The sequence below is a fragment of the Notothenia rossii genome (assembly GCF_949606895.1).
Source record: "Notothenia rossii genome assembly, chromosome: 10".
NCBI lineage: Eukaryota > Metazoa > Chordata > Actinopteri > Perciformes > Nototheniidae > Notothenia > Notothenia rossii.
The window spans coordinates 643,254-658,755 of record NC_136908.1 but is presented as its reverse complement, the minus strand read 5'-3'; the positions used below and the strand labels follow the sequence as shown (position 1 = coordinate 658,755).

The following is a 15,502-nucleotide window of genomic DNA, read 5'->3' as shown; positions in this document are numbered from 1 at the left end:
GTTAGCTTCACTTTAGCTCTTTAACCTATTAGCCTGTATGACAGTTAGCTTCACGTTAGCTCTTTAACCTATTAGCCTGTCTGACAGTTAGCTTCACGTTAGCTCTTTAATCTATTAGCCTGTATGACAGTTAGCTTCACGTTAGCTCTTTAATCTATTAGCCTGTATGACAGTTAGCTTCACGTTAGCTCTTTAACCTATTAGCCTGTATGACAGTTAGCTTCACGTTAACTCTTTAACCTATTAGCCTGTATGACAGTTAGCTTCACGTTAGCTCTTTAACCTATTAGCCTGTATGACAGTTAGCTTCACGTTAACTCTTTAACCTATTAGCCTGTATGACAGTTAGCTTCACGTTAGCTCTTTAACCTATTAGCCTGTATGACAGTTAGCTTCACGTTAGCTCTTTAACCTATCAGCCTGTATGACAGTTAGCTTCAATTTAGCTCTTTAATCTATTAGCCTGTATGACAGTTAGCTTCACGTTAGCTCTTTAACCTATTAGCCTGTATGACAGTTAGCTTCACATTAGCTCTTTAATCTATTAGCCTGTATGACAGTTAGCTTCACGTTAGCTCTTTAACCTATCAGCCTGTATGACAGTTAGCTTCAATTTAGCTCTTTAATCTATTAGCCTGTATGACAGTTAGCTTCACGTTAGCTCTTTAACCTATTAGCCTGTATGACAGTTAGCTTCACATTAGCTCTTTAATCTATTAGCCTGTATGACAGTTAGCTTCACGTTAGCTCTTTAACCTATTAGCCTGTATGACAGTTAGCTTCACGTTAGCTCTTTAACCTATTAGCCTGTATGACAGTTAGCTTCACGTTAACTCTTTAACCTATTAGCCTGTATGACGGTTAGCTTCACGTTAGCTCTTTAACCTATTAGCCTGTATGACAGTTAGCTTCACGTTAGCTCTTTAACCTATTAGCCTGTATGACCGTTAGCTTCACGTTAACTCTTTAACCTATCAGCCTGTATGACAGTTAGCTTCACGTTAGCTCTTTCATCTATTAGCCTGTATGACAGTTAGCTTCACGTTAGCTCTTTAACCTATTAGCCTGTATGACAGTTAGCTTCACGTTAGCTCTTTAACCTATTAGCCTGTATGACAGTTAGCTTCAGTTTAGCTCTGTAACCTATTAGCCTGTATTAGCCTGTATGACAGTTAGCTTCACTTTAGCTCTTTAACCTATTAGCCTGTATGACAGTTAGCTTCACTCTAGCTCTTTAACCTATTAGCCTGTATTAGCCTGTATGACAGTTAGCTTCACTCTAGCTCTTTAACCTATTAGCCTGTCTGACAGTTAGCTTCACTCTAGCTCTTTAACCTATTAGCCTGTATGACAGTTAGCTTCACTCTAGCTCTTTAACCTATTAGCCTGTATGACCGTTAGCTTCACGTTAGCTCTTTAACCTATTTACCTGTATGACAGTTAGCTTCACTTTAGCTCTTTAACCTATTAGCCTGTATGACAGTTAGCTTCACTCTAGCTCTTTAACCTATTAGCCTGTATGACAGTTAGCTTCACGTTAGCTCTTTAACCTATTTACCTGTATGACAGTTAGCTTCACTTTAGCTCTTTAACCTATTAGCCTGTATGACAGTTAGCTTCACTCTAGCTCTTTAACCTATTAGCCTGTATGACAGTTAGCTTCACGTTAGCTCTTTAACCTATTTACCTGTATGACAGTTAGCTTCACTTTAGCTCTTTAACCTATTAGCCTGTATGACAGTTAGCTTCACTTTAGCTCTTTAATCTATTAGCCTGTATTAGCCTGTATGACAGTTAGCTTCACTTTAGCTCTTTAACCTAACAGCCTGTATGACAGTTAGCTTCACTCTAGCTCTTTAACCTATTAGCCTGTATGACAGTTGGCTTCACGTTAGCTCTTTAATCCTAAACATTTAGATTTAAAACTTTATCCAAAACTTTCCCCTCTCTGACCTCTCGAGGTTTATTAGAGGGGAGAGATTGCAGAGAACGCCTAGCCTAGCCCGGCCGGGGATTGTGGAACATAGTCACTGACCCACTCCTACCTCTGACAAAATTCAGGTTAAAATTAGGGATGCCAGCGATTATTCAATTTTTCCAATATTCGTTACAGTCTCCATAATCGACAATTATTTTTAAAATTCGATTTTATTTATATATATTTTTTTTATTATTTATGTTTTGTTTTTTTCCTGGCTTAGTTTCAACCAAAATATAGAATAATGCTAATAATAGTAATAGTATTAATAATTTTAAATGGACACACCACCAGTTTGTTTTACTGTAAACTTGGAGGAAGTCAGCAGCGCAGGCTGCGCAGAGTGCAGACTGCTGCGCTGCTACACACTGACCCCCCCCCCCCTCTCCGTCAGACGTGCGATTGATTTATTTGATCGATTATTATTCCCCAGGGCTGTCTGATTTTCGATTTTGATCATGGTCAGTTTCTGGCATCCCTAGTTCAAATGGGGACCTTTTTCCCTGTGTGTGCCTCTCAAACCGCTGCTTGTGTGTCAGAGGCGGGAGATTCATGTGATTGGTTGTTGGTCGAGTGTCAGACACGCCTGCCGGCAAACGTCAACGCACGCCGCTGTGTGGACGGGCCGTAACGGAGCGTCCACACAGCAGCAGACAGAGGGTCTGAGGACAGAGGGTGTCGTATTGTCATACTGATATGCTGTACACACTGTGAAGACCACTGAGACCAATGTAACATTTGTGATATTGGGCTATATAAATAAACATTGATTGATTGATTGATTGATTTAACCTATTAGCCTGTATGACAGTTAGCTTCACGTTAGCTCTTTAACCTATTAGCCTGTATTAGCCTGTATCAGAGTCCTGCATCGGGTCGGGTATCCGCGGGTACCCGACGGGTGACCCGCAAAAAATGTGATTTGCGGGTGGTATTTTATCAAACGCTTTTTTCCGGGTTCGGTTCTGGGTAAAACAAAGATGATGCGGGTCGGGTTGCGGGTGTTGCATAATAAATATATTTAAATAATAATAATTTAGTTTAATGTTTAAATCCTCAGACCTCTCCCCCCCGCGGGACCGAGCATAATCATAACCTCTGAAGCGCATCTATCTGCTGCTGAGCGCACCACATTCTGAATGGCTGAGCTGAAGCTCTCTAGCGGAGAATACAGCATTTTCAATAACTCTTCCTCAAGAACGAAATCCAACGTCTGGGAGGCTTTTGGTGTCATCCTAGATGGAGAATATAACCAACATCCCACGCTTTTTGAGCCAAATATGCAACTGCGTGTGTTGATAATTACACATTTTCACTGCTCATATATATGCGGGTTCGGGTCGGGTTGCGGATCCTGTGCCGACGGGTCGGGTCGGGTTGCGGAACTAATTGGCAATATGTGCGGGTAGCGGGGCGGGTTCGGTATTGCACGTCGCGGGTGCGGGGCGGGAGCGGGTCTTGAAAATCAGACCCGTGCAGGACTATGGCCTGTATGCAGTGCATGACATTAAGGATTTTGGGAGATGGCCCTGTGGGCCATCTAAGCTAATTTACAGATGGCCCTGAGCCCAATAGAGATTGCCCTGAAAAATGCGCGCGGACGAAATGGCACGAAGGGTTTGGGGGGCCTCCCCCTAGAACATTTAGATGTTAGCAGGTCTTAGATGCTGTCTGGTGCATTCTCTAGACTGAATTATAAGATGAACCAGCACAATATTATATTGTACAATTTCAATTTTATTCTTCATTTCACTTGTTTGTTCTTGTTTGTGTTTGCTCTCTTGCATGCCCTGCATAGCTATAAGAAATACTTAAGTTGTTGGTCAAGACACTTTCCATCTGAAGAAGGCAAATGCCTTCCCAGATGTAAAAAAGTAGAAAACATAACATTCAGTTGTAACTGCCAAAACAAACATTATTTACACTATTATGGCCCCTGTTCAAAATGTTTGTAATGTTATCTGCTGTAAGTTGGTCGAACGAATGCCTCCTCATCCGGAAGCTGACCGAGCAGACCCGAGCAGCAGTCGAGGAGCCGAGCGCATCCGCGAAGCACACAAAATGGCGACGTCAGAGTTCCCGTTAGCCGGCAAATCTAAATCTCTTCGGTCAAAATAATTTCCCTTTAGCGCAATACCGCTTCAGTTGCGCCACTTATGTGACAGACAAGAATAGTCCATTCTAATGTGTAACACTTAATGTGGAGAAAGATGTGCTGTATGGGTTGATTGTGCGTTGATCTGTTGGTAATGCCTCGGGGTTCCGGTGGGCATGTAAACAAATGCATAATGCTGCGCTATACTTTGTGGCCTCACCCGGTTGCATAGCAACACTTATTGTTTAGGTGTCTTTTAATAAGCAGGTAGTCATATCATTAGCTAGAACGAGCTGGATCTGATCGATATGGACATAAACAAGAGTGAAGTCTAATCTGACGGGAGAGAGAGATCAGCTGCTGCTGACGAGTCGACACGCAGCTCTGCATGATCACATGCAGCGGTGAGCGGACAAAACACAAACTCCAGGTTAGAATATCACACGTAGCTATTTTAATTACCTCTCAAACTACCGTAACTAGTTATAGATATGTTTAGTTTTACTGTCGGGTCACTCATTACCGATCCGCGAGCTGCATGATACTGGTATAATAGATTGCCCGATTGGTCAACCAGCAGGTGAGGCTTCATTGCCCGAGCTAAATAATAGATGGCCCCGGGCCGGGCCATCAGGCAGTCCTTAATGTCGAGCCCTGTGTATGACGGTTAGCTTCACTTTAGCTCTTTAAGCTATTAGCCTGTATGACAGTTAGCTTCACTTTAGCTCTTTAACCTATTAGCCTGTATGACAGTTAGCTTCACTTTAGCTCTTTAACCTATTAGCCTGTATGACAGTTAGCTTCACTTTAGCTCTGTAACCTATTAGCCTGTATGACAGTTAGCTTCACTTTAGCTCTTTAACCTATTAGCCTGTATGACAGTTAGCTTCACGTTAGCTCTTTAACCTATTAGCCTGTATTAGCCTGTATGACAGTTAGAATTGCTTTAGCTATTTAACCTATTAGCCTATATTAGCCTGTACGACAGTTAGCTTCAATTTAGCTCTTTCATCTATTAGTCTGTATGACAGTTAGCTTCACTTTAGCTCTTTAATCTATTAGCCTGTCTGACAGTTAGCTTCATGTTAGCTTTTTAACCTATTAGCCTGAATGACAATTAGCTTCACTTTAGCTCTTTAACCTATTAGCCTGTCTGACAGTTAGCTTAACGAACTAAAGTGAAGTTATTAGCCTGTATTAGCTTGTATGGCAGTTAGCTTCACTTTAGCTCTTTAACCTATTAGCCTGTATGACAATTAGCTTCACTTTAGCTCTTTAATCTATTAGCCTGTATGACAGTTAGCTTAACGAACTAAAGTGAAGTTATTAGCCTGTTAGCCTGTATGACAGTTAGCTTCACTTTAGCTCTTTCATCTATTAGCCTGTATGACAGTTAGCTTAACGAACTAAAGTGAAGTTATTAGCCTGTTAGCCTGTATGAAAGTTAGCTTCACTTTAGCTCGTTAAGTGAAACCATAATTCACTTTCACTTTCACAAGGATAAGAATCTATAACCCTGTAAATAATAACTAGAGTAGTTTAGAGTAGTTCTTGCTGCGTTATTAACGTGTTTCTGATCAATAACATCAGAACAACAACAGAGTTAGCATGCTAAGCTACTCAAAGTTCATTAAACACAATGTAGCTACAGAGCAAGCTAACAGATAACTGACTTTAAACTTACTTCATGAGTATTATCTTCACTTAACAAACTGTTAGTTTTGTATTTTACTGCAGTTATGTTTCTGCTGACCCCCCCCCCCCCCCCCCCTCCTTTTACACTGAGCTATCACAGCTAGCATGCTATAAGCTAGCCTAGCAGCTACTCACTGACTTCACTAACGTTTGCTTTGATATTCTCTTTAAACAGCAGATTATAAATCGTCTTACCTTAAGCACACCTTCTATTTGTAGAATAAATACTTATTCCGGAAAAATAATCACTTTAAACGCCTTGTTTCTCCAGAAATCACCAGAGATGTCCATGTGTTGGGAGATGATCTGTATATGGAGATGTTAGCTGTTAGCTGTTAGCCTGAAACAGAGTACACGTTGGGGTCTACTTTCCGCGGATGTATCCCTCCGCCGCTGCCCCTCCTCCGCGTTCTGTTGAAGCAGTTTAGCGTCCTTTACACTGGGGACAATGAGAAAGCTGGGGACATGTCTCACCACTTTTAAAAACGGCCAAGTGTGTCACCACTCCCCACCACTTTACCTTAGGGGTAATTTGTTAAACATGGTCTGAAAATAGCAGAAGGAATTGTACACTTTGAGCATTTTTCTTGATAATTGAATGCTTTATGCAAAGAAACCACATCACACATCACATATCTCGAGAGGGTTTACCTTATTGAGTTACATGGTGCTGGCAGCTCATTCCCTTAAAACGGAAGCTTTAGATTGATTATGATAAGGGGAAATATGAAGGGTCTATTATTTCATGCCTGTTATGCAAATACGTGGTTGGTCTTTTTTAAGATTTGTTAGAACATGTTTTCAACTTGAATAGAAGGAATGTATTAGGAAACTGGGCTCATTTATACTGTATTATATTCTAGAGATGATAGCTGAAACAGAGCACACGGTTGGGTCTACTTTGCGCACATGTATCCCTCCACCACTCCCCCTCCTCTCCGCCCTGTTGGTTAAAGTGAATGAAGGCGGAGGGATATGTCTGCAACCAAAACAACGTTACTATCGATTTAATTATAATAAAATAAAAGTATCAAACTTGCTTCTTTTGTCATTTTCCTGCCGAAAAACACACAATACGACTTCGTCTTCCGAAAAAATGACTCAAGCAACCTGAATCGTAGCGTAGCGTAGCGTAGGAGAATCTAAACTAATGCTAACAATGATTAGCATGCTAACATGAGACCAAATTAAACTTGTCCCCCGTTTTAAAGTCAGGTTACAATATTACACTTCATATTCCGAGAAAAGTACGACTGGTTTTCCCTTTATGTGATTTAAACCCTTACATGCCAGCTTTAACATATTTACTAATCATTTAAAGACTTATAAACAGGTTTGGTTTAGTTGTTAGCAGCTAAGATAAACAATAAGCTCTGTGTGCTAGCATCGGCTTTTGTTACTTAGGCAGATTTCTAGTGTAAAATACAAGATAAATCTGCAAGTTAGCTGATAATTATTATAAATGTTAACGTCAGTGTGCATCTACAGTAATGTTAGCCAGCTAGCCAGTGTATCCACGTTATTAATTCACAAACACATCAGATTGAATGAGTTAGATGATAAGCTAGCTGTGGTTAACCATTACATAGCAATTTAGCTAACATATAAATGTGTCCCCAAAGTAAATGTGATCGTTGTCTCAAAATAACGTTATAATAACAACGTTATTTTGTTCATGAGCTCTAGGGTAGTTTATGTTTAGTATTTATCTAATGATAATATGAGTAGCATTATTTACTACCATGTTGTAATGTACTTCATTTTAGGGTTGCTTATTCTACTGATACATCTATTATTATATTTAGCAAGGGTGTTAGTATTTATTCTTTATATTTATTCCTCTATTGTTTTATTGTTATTATTATTATTATTATTATTATTATTATTATTTTTATTATTATTATAATATTATTATCATTCCATACACTATAAGCACTGTTGTGTTTTATGTATTTTACTACATCTCTAAACAAATTTGTCAGAGTCATAGAGAGAAATCTCTCTTGGGCTCTGACATTTTTATTTGACAGCAATGATAACTACTTCCTTTGCAGATTAATGCATTTCTTACAATTAGTACTAAGAATAAACAATAGTTCATTATAACAACATTAGAATATAAAAACAATAGGGTTAAAATATGAAGTTAAAGTCTACACCTTTCCCAGGTGAAAAACAATGACATTTAAATGTAGTAATACAATAAATAATAACATTTATGTCAGTACTGTTTGCATGATATTAAAACAATAGTATTTTTTACTCTAAAGAGTATTTGTAACTATTATGTTCTGCTTTATCCAGCTCATGATATACAAACACACAAAGCTCACGTAAATACGTCTTTACGCTGGCTCTGCACGTGCGGCGTAATGACGCCACTGACCCGGAAGTAGCCCTGCAGCTGTGTTGTTGTCGCAGCTCAGCTGATCTTTGAGAGAAAAACTGCGATCAGACAAAAACAGCTGTTATTGTTGTTTATATTATTATTGATTTGTTGTTGTTGTTTATCCGCCACCATGAACGTGACTCTCGCAGTGAAGCAGTACATCAGCAAGATGATCGAGAGCAGCGGAGCCGGAATGAAGGTCCTGCTGATGGATAAAGAGACGGTAATATATACTATTATATACTTTATATACTATATATACTATATATACACAGTTAATACACTATGTATACACCTTATACACTATATATACACCTTATACAATATATATGTAAACGATGAAGGTCCTGCTGATGGATAAAGATACGGTAATATGTACTTATATACACTTTATTACACTATACACTTATATACACTATATGTTCACTTGATATACTATATCTGATTTATATATATATGATGAAGGTCCTGCTGATGGAGTAACAGACAGTCAGACACTCACACACATCCATATGAACACAGTATACGGTGTTGATATGGATGTAGTTATTCAGTGGTATAAGAAGTTCTATGGAAACACCAGAGCTGTAAAGTAACTAACTGCATTTACTCAAGTACTGTATTTAAGTAACATTTTGAGGTACTTGTACTTTACTTGAGTATTTCCTTTTGATGCTCCTGTGTACTTCTACTCCTCTACAGTTCAGAGGTACATGGTGTACTTCTACTCTCTACATGTATTTAATCCCTTTAGTTACTTCACAGATGTGGATGAATGATGTGAAATATAATCAAGTGTTAAATCAGACTTTAGTTCCACCTGGAGTAAATCCACCAGCTACCCTGCAGTATACAAAGTCATTCAGACTAGCTGCACCTTTACCAGCTTTGAGAACACTTTCATGATCTCTGTGTGTGTGTGTGTGTGTGTGTGTGTGTGTGTGTGTGTGTGTGTGTGTGTGTGTGTGTGTGTGTGTGTGTGTGTGTGTGTGTGTGTGTGTGTGTGTGTGTGTGTGTGTGTGTGTGTGTGTGTGTGTGTGTGTGTGTGCAGACTAGTATAGTCAGTGTGGTTTACACTCAGTCAGAGATCCTCCAGAAGGAGGTCTACCTGTTTGAAAGGATCGACTCTCAGAACAGAGACAGCATGAAACACCTGAAGGCCATCTGCTACCTGAGACCCACCAAGGTACCTGTCTGTCTCTCACCTGTCTGTCTCTCGTCTGTCTGTCTCTCACCTGTCTGTCTGTCTGTCTCTCGTCTGTCTCTCACCTGTCTGTCTCTCGTCTGTCTGTCTCTCACCTGTCTGTCTCTCACCTGTCTGTCTGTCTGTCTCTCGTCTGTCTCTCACCTGTCTGTCTCTCGTCTGTCTGTCTGTCTGTCTCTCACCTGTCTGTCTCTCTGCAGGAGAATGTGGAGCATCTGATCCAGGAGCTGCGCCGACCGAAGTACAGCGTGTACTTCATCTGTGAGGCTCTCATACATATACACATACACACACACACACACACACACACACACACACACACACACACACACACACACACACACACACACACACACACACACACACACATACATACATACATACATACATACATACATACATACATACATACATACATACATACATACATACATACATACACACACACACACACACACACACACACATACACGCATACATATACACACACACACACACACACACACACAATCTCAAACACACACACACACACACACACACACCTACAGCTCCTAAAACAGGCTACAGCCGTTGTGTATTTTATTTTGTGAAGCACTAAATGGTTTTAGAATCATCTGGACTCTTTGTTTGTAGATATCTACTAAACTAAAGCAGAGACAGAGAGTAGGTCTGTTACACTGAGTGATATATATTATACACACTGCTCTGCTTTCTGCACGGACCTCTCAGCTGTTCTCTCTGGAAACATCGCGTCGTGATGAGAGCAGTTACTAAAATAATATCCAGGGGATGCATGCAGAGCTGTGATTGGCTGAGATAAGTCCGGCCATGCGTCACGACTCTTTGAAACATCTCTGTTCCCGGAAATGCATCCACGAAGGAGCCGTGGAGGAGCCATCAGTGTGTCCTCGGTTAGAGCTCCTCCAGAGAGCCTCCTCTCTCCTCTCTCCTCTATCCTCTCTCCTCTCTCCTCTCCTCTCTCCTCAGTTAGAGCTCCTCCAGAGAGCCTCCTCCCTCCTCTCTCCTCTCTCCTCGGTTATAGCTCCTCCAGAGAGCCTCCTCTCTCCTCTCTCCTCTCTCCTCGGTTAGAGCTCCTCCAGAGAGCCTCCTCTCTCCTCTCTCCTCTCTCCTCTCTCCTCTCTCCTCGGTTAGAGCTCCTCCAGAGAGCCTCCTCTCTCCTCCATCCTCTCTCCTCCCTCCTCCCTCCTCTCTCCTCTCTCCTCTCTCCTCTCTCCTCTCTCCTCTCTCCTCGGTTAGAGCTCCTCCAGAGAGCCTCCTCTCTCCTCTCTCCTCTCTCCTCTCTCCTCGGTTAGATCTCATCCAGAGAGCCTCCTCTCTCCTCTCTCCTCTCTCCTCTCTCCTCGGTTAGAGCTCCTCCAGAGAGCCTCCTCTCTCCTCTCTCCTCTCTCCTCGGTTAGAGCTCCTCCAGAGAGCCTCCTCTCTCCTCCCCCCTCTCTCCTCTCTCCTCTCTCCTCTCTCCTGTCTCCTCGGTTAGAGCTCCTCCAGAGAGCCTCCTCCCTCCTCTCTCCTCTCTCCTCTCTCCTCGGTTAGAGCTCCTCCAGAGAGCCTCCTCCCTCCTCTCTCCTCTCTCCTCTCTCCTCGGTTAGAGCTCCTCCAGAGAGCCTCCTCCCTCCTCTCTCCTCTCTCCTCTCTCCTCTCTCCTCTCTCCTTGGTTAGAGCTCCTCCAGAGAGCCTCCTCCCTCCTCTCTCCTCTCTCCTCGGTTAGAGCTCCTCCAGAGAGCCTCCTCCCTCCTCTCTCCTCTCTCCTCTCCTCTCTCCTCTCTCCTCGGTTAGAGCTCCTCCAGAGAGCCTCCTCTCTCCTCTCTCCTCGGTTAGAGCTCCTCCAGAGAGCCTCCTCGACGCTCGATCCTCGGTCCTCAAAGTGTATTTAATGAGATGTCCTTCAACATGGCGCGCTGAAATTCACTTCCGGGTCACTACCGGAGGACCGAGGAGTCGAGGAGTCGAGGAGTCGAGTAGTCGAGGAGGGGGATTTGATGAAATGAGAAAGGGCCCAGGTTCCATTTTCACTCTCTCTCGTCGATCGAAAACATGTAAACATAAAAAAGAAACTCTTGTGTCCGGGTGAGATGAAAATGAAAAAGATTAGCCGTCTGTGTGTGCCTTCTTAATCGTTTGTTTTGGTCCCTCACTTCTGCTTCGCTTCTCATGCACTGACTCGCTAGCTGAGCAGCCAATCAGAGTGATTTCTTTGGCCTCGGATTTTCCTGGCCGTGTGAAAATGTGCCGTAAAGCAACGACGGTGCGGGACACCCCAACCTGAGTAGGGCGCCGCGAATGCCCGACTGCCTCTGACGGCCTCTGACTCCCAACATCGGGTTGGTGTGAAGCTGCCTTTACACACACCTGAACACACACCTGAACACACACCTGAACACACACACCTGAACACACACCTGAACACACACCTGAACACACACCTGAACACACACACCTGAACACACACCTGAACACACACCTGAACACACACCTGAACACACACACCTAAACACACACCTGAACACACACACCTAAACACACACCTGAACACACACCTGAACACACACCTGAACACACACCTGAACACACACACCTGAACACACACCTGAACACACACCTGAACACACACCTGAACACACACCTGAACACACACACCTAAACACACACCTGAACACACACCTGAACACACACCTGAACACACACCTGAACACACACACCTAAACACACACCTGAATACACACACCTGAACACACACACCTGAACACACACCTGAACACACACACCTAAACACACACCTGAACACACACCTGAACACACACCTGAACACACACACCTAAACACACACCTGAATACACACCTGAACACACACCTGAACACACACCACTTTATTCACAGTGTGGAAAATGGCTCATTATATGATATAGAAGTGTGTGTGTGTGTGTGTGTGTGTGTGTGTGTGTGTGTGTGTGTGTGTGTGTGTGTGTGTGTGTGTGTGTGTGTGTGTGTGTGTGTGTGTGTGTGTGTGTGTGTGTGTGTGTGTGTGTGTGTGTGTGTGTGTGTGTGTGTGTGTGTGTGTGTTGCAGACTTCAGTAATGTCATCAGTAAGAGTGAGATCAAGGCTCTGGCTGAAGCTGATGAACAGGAAGTGGTGGCTGAAGTTCAGGTGAGGAGAACGTCAGGTGATCAGTCGTTCAATGAATATTAACCCTGAGTAAAAAACATATTAATGTGTGTGTGTGTGTGTGTGTGTGTGTGTGTGTGTGTGTGTGTGTGTGTGTGTGTGTGTGTGTGTGTGTGTGTGTGTGTGTGTGTGTGTGTGTGTGTGTGTGTGTGTGTGTGTGTGTGTGTGTGTGTGTGTGTGTGTGTGTGTGTGTGTGTGTGTGTGTGTGTGTGTGTGTGTGTGTGTGCAGGAGTTCTACGGAGACTTCATTGCAGTGAACCCTCACCTGTTCTCCCTCAACCTGCAGGGAGTGGCCCGGGTGAGGACAGAGCTCAGAGCTTTGTGATGTCAGTGTGTGCGACCCACTGGCAGCCACAGAGCACACTGAGCTCCTCGGTCATTTGAATATCCTGTAAATCTCCCATGTCTGAAATCTGTCGGGGAATCATTCCTCCTGAAAGCACAGAAACAGAATATTGAATAACTAGTATGTAGCTGCTGTCTAACACATCATATAAATCACGTGATGTTGTGTAAGGCTAGTTATATGGAAGGACAGTCTGAATATATCGATGATATAACTTTATTCTATATATTCAGACTGTTGTGTGTGTGTGTGTGTGTGTGTGTGTGTGTGTGTGTGTGTGTGTGTGTGTGTGTGTGTGTGTGTGTGTGTGTGTGTGTGTGTGTGTGTGTGTGTGTGTGTGTGTGTGTGTGTGTGTGTGTGTGTGTGTGTGTGTGTGTGTGTAGGGCCGCAGCTGGGAGCCCTCCATGCTGCAGCGATGCGTTCAGGGACTCACCTCGGTGTTGCTCGCTCTCAAGAAATGTCCCATGATCCGCTACCAGCTGTCCTCTGACATGTCCAAACGCCTGGCTGAGAGCCTGAAGGTACCACACACACACACGCGCACACACACACACAAACGCACACACACACACACACACACACACACACACACACACGCACGCATGCACGCACGCACGCACGCACACATACACACACACACACACACACACACACACACACACACACACTCACACTATATGTCCCATCTCCTCAGGGACTCATCACGAAGGAGTACGAGTTGTTTGACTTCAGGAAGACGGAGGTTCCTCCTCTTCTTCTGATTCTGGATCGCAGTGATGACGCCATCACACGCCGCTGCTCAACCAGGTGACCAATCACAGCACAGCACATAGTGACATCACAGGGGGCTTCTGGGCTCTTCATATTCAAGTATCAGGATTCAAGATTCAAGTCTCTCTCAGAGCAACATGAATACATATAGAAATACAAGAGAATGTGTTGAGACGAGCAATTTGATACAAACAACATAGAGTTCAGGTGGTTCACAGTCTGATGTTCTGTGTGTGTGTGTGTGTGTGTGTGGTGTGTGTGTGTGTGTGTGTGTGTGTGTGTGTGTGTGTGTGTGTGTGTGTGTGTGTGTGTGTGTGTGTGTGTGTGTGTGTGTGTGTGTGTGTGTGTGTGTGTGTGTGTGTGTGTGTGTGTGTGTGTGTGTGTGTGTGGTGTGTGTGTGTGTGTGTGTGTGTGTGTGTGTGTGTGTGTGTGTGTGTGTGTGCAGTGGACCTACCAGGCGATGGTCCATGAGCTTCTGGGTCTGAACAACAACAGGATAGATCTGTCTCGGGTCCCGGGGAATCGGCAAGGAGCTGAAGGAAGTGGTTCTGTCCTGCGGAGCACGACGAGTTCTACGCCAACGTGAGTCTTCCAGCCTCCTCAGTTCCTCTAAGGCAGGGGTTCCCAAAGTGGGGGTTTGCAACCGCGGGTCGCGAGATGATTACAAAATAAAAATGGAAAATAAAAAAAATAAAAATTATTTAAAAAATGTATACATTTTTTAAATAATTTTTTTTAAATAATAATTATTAATAATACGTTTGCAAAGACATTTTCAGGGGCGGACTGGCCATCTGTATAATTTCCCCGCAACGAGGTTCCCCCTTTGACAATCCACTAGCGCAGTGTTTCTCAAACTTTTTCATACCAAGGACCACTTAACCAATAAAAAACACCCATGGACCCCCCCCCCCAATAAAAAAACACCCATGGACCCCCTAACTCCACAAATATCCAAAACAATAGGCCTGCTTACCCATTCCAACAGTATATAACAAATTACAGCCTAGTAATGACAGCTTAACCTTCTCTGTATCGCCTCGATCACACATTAAATCAACAATACAAATACAGATTGCATTTAGTTCAAATGCGATTTAAAATCCTCTCAGGTTTTACACCTCTTATTATGAAATGTAGACTACATTTATTATGTACCGGTAGTAATTATTTTAAACACGAGTTTATGTCCGAGCCAACAGACTCACAGATTGTTGGCTACTGAGAGATATGCAAAATAACACCGCATGTAGTACGACACAAACCTCCGCTGTGGATTTTCAAACAAAACACAGTCAAACTATGGTCGCAGGCCCAAGTTTAACTCTGAGGCCTGCATGGTCTGTCTACAAAACAAACAAAAAAAAACGTTTATGCAGCCCCAACAACAGCCTCTGATCATCAACAGACTTCATGCAATGCTTCATCAGATGCATAGATATAATCTCTATCTCACTCTAACATCTAAATCAGAGCTTCAGCATGGAGCGTGTGCACAGAGCAGTTTGTGAGAGATCTGGCTTGAGAGTCAATTTCTCTTCAAAATATAATTGATAGCCAGCCTCCCTTGTCCCTGGCTGGCTTGCTAGCTCGTTGGTAACTGATGTCTTCTAATGTGCCTGCATCTGGCGCTGAGTTTCCATATTCCTTTCATGAACCACTTCCTGATATCCATTGTTGCAGATAAATATAAATGATAATAGCCAAACTAAGCTAGCAAGAGTAAACTGACAGGCTGCTGTGCCGCATCTCACTCAAACCCCACACGACTCAACCCAGAGAAAAACCAGTCTCGCGCGCAGCCTTTCAATCCAGAATTTCATAGCAAAATAAAAAAATGATA

The 15,502-nt window shown here is 43.0% G+C and overlaps 1 protein-coding gene across 1 annotated transcript; it reads left to right on the top strand.

The window, feature by feature from the left end:
• Positions 1–8,123: 8,123 nt before the first annotated feature.
• On the top strand, positions 8,124–14,809 carry LOC307021391 (vacuolar protein sorting-associated protein 45-like). Its single transcript, XM_079653436.1, is given in 11 exon segments — positions 8,124–8,380; positions 9,209–9,343; positions 9,562–9,622; positions 12,445–12,524; positions 12,772–12,840; positions 13,272–13,409; positions 13,583–13,675; positions 13,678–13,695; positions 14,105–14,176; positions 14,178–14,213; positions 14,215–14,809. Coding segments are annotated over 11 exon segments (912 nt in total). The 5' UTR covers positions 8,124–8,287; the 3' UTR covers positions 14,332–14,809.
• Positions 14,810–15,502: the final 693 nt, after the last annotated feature.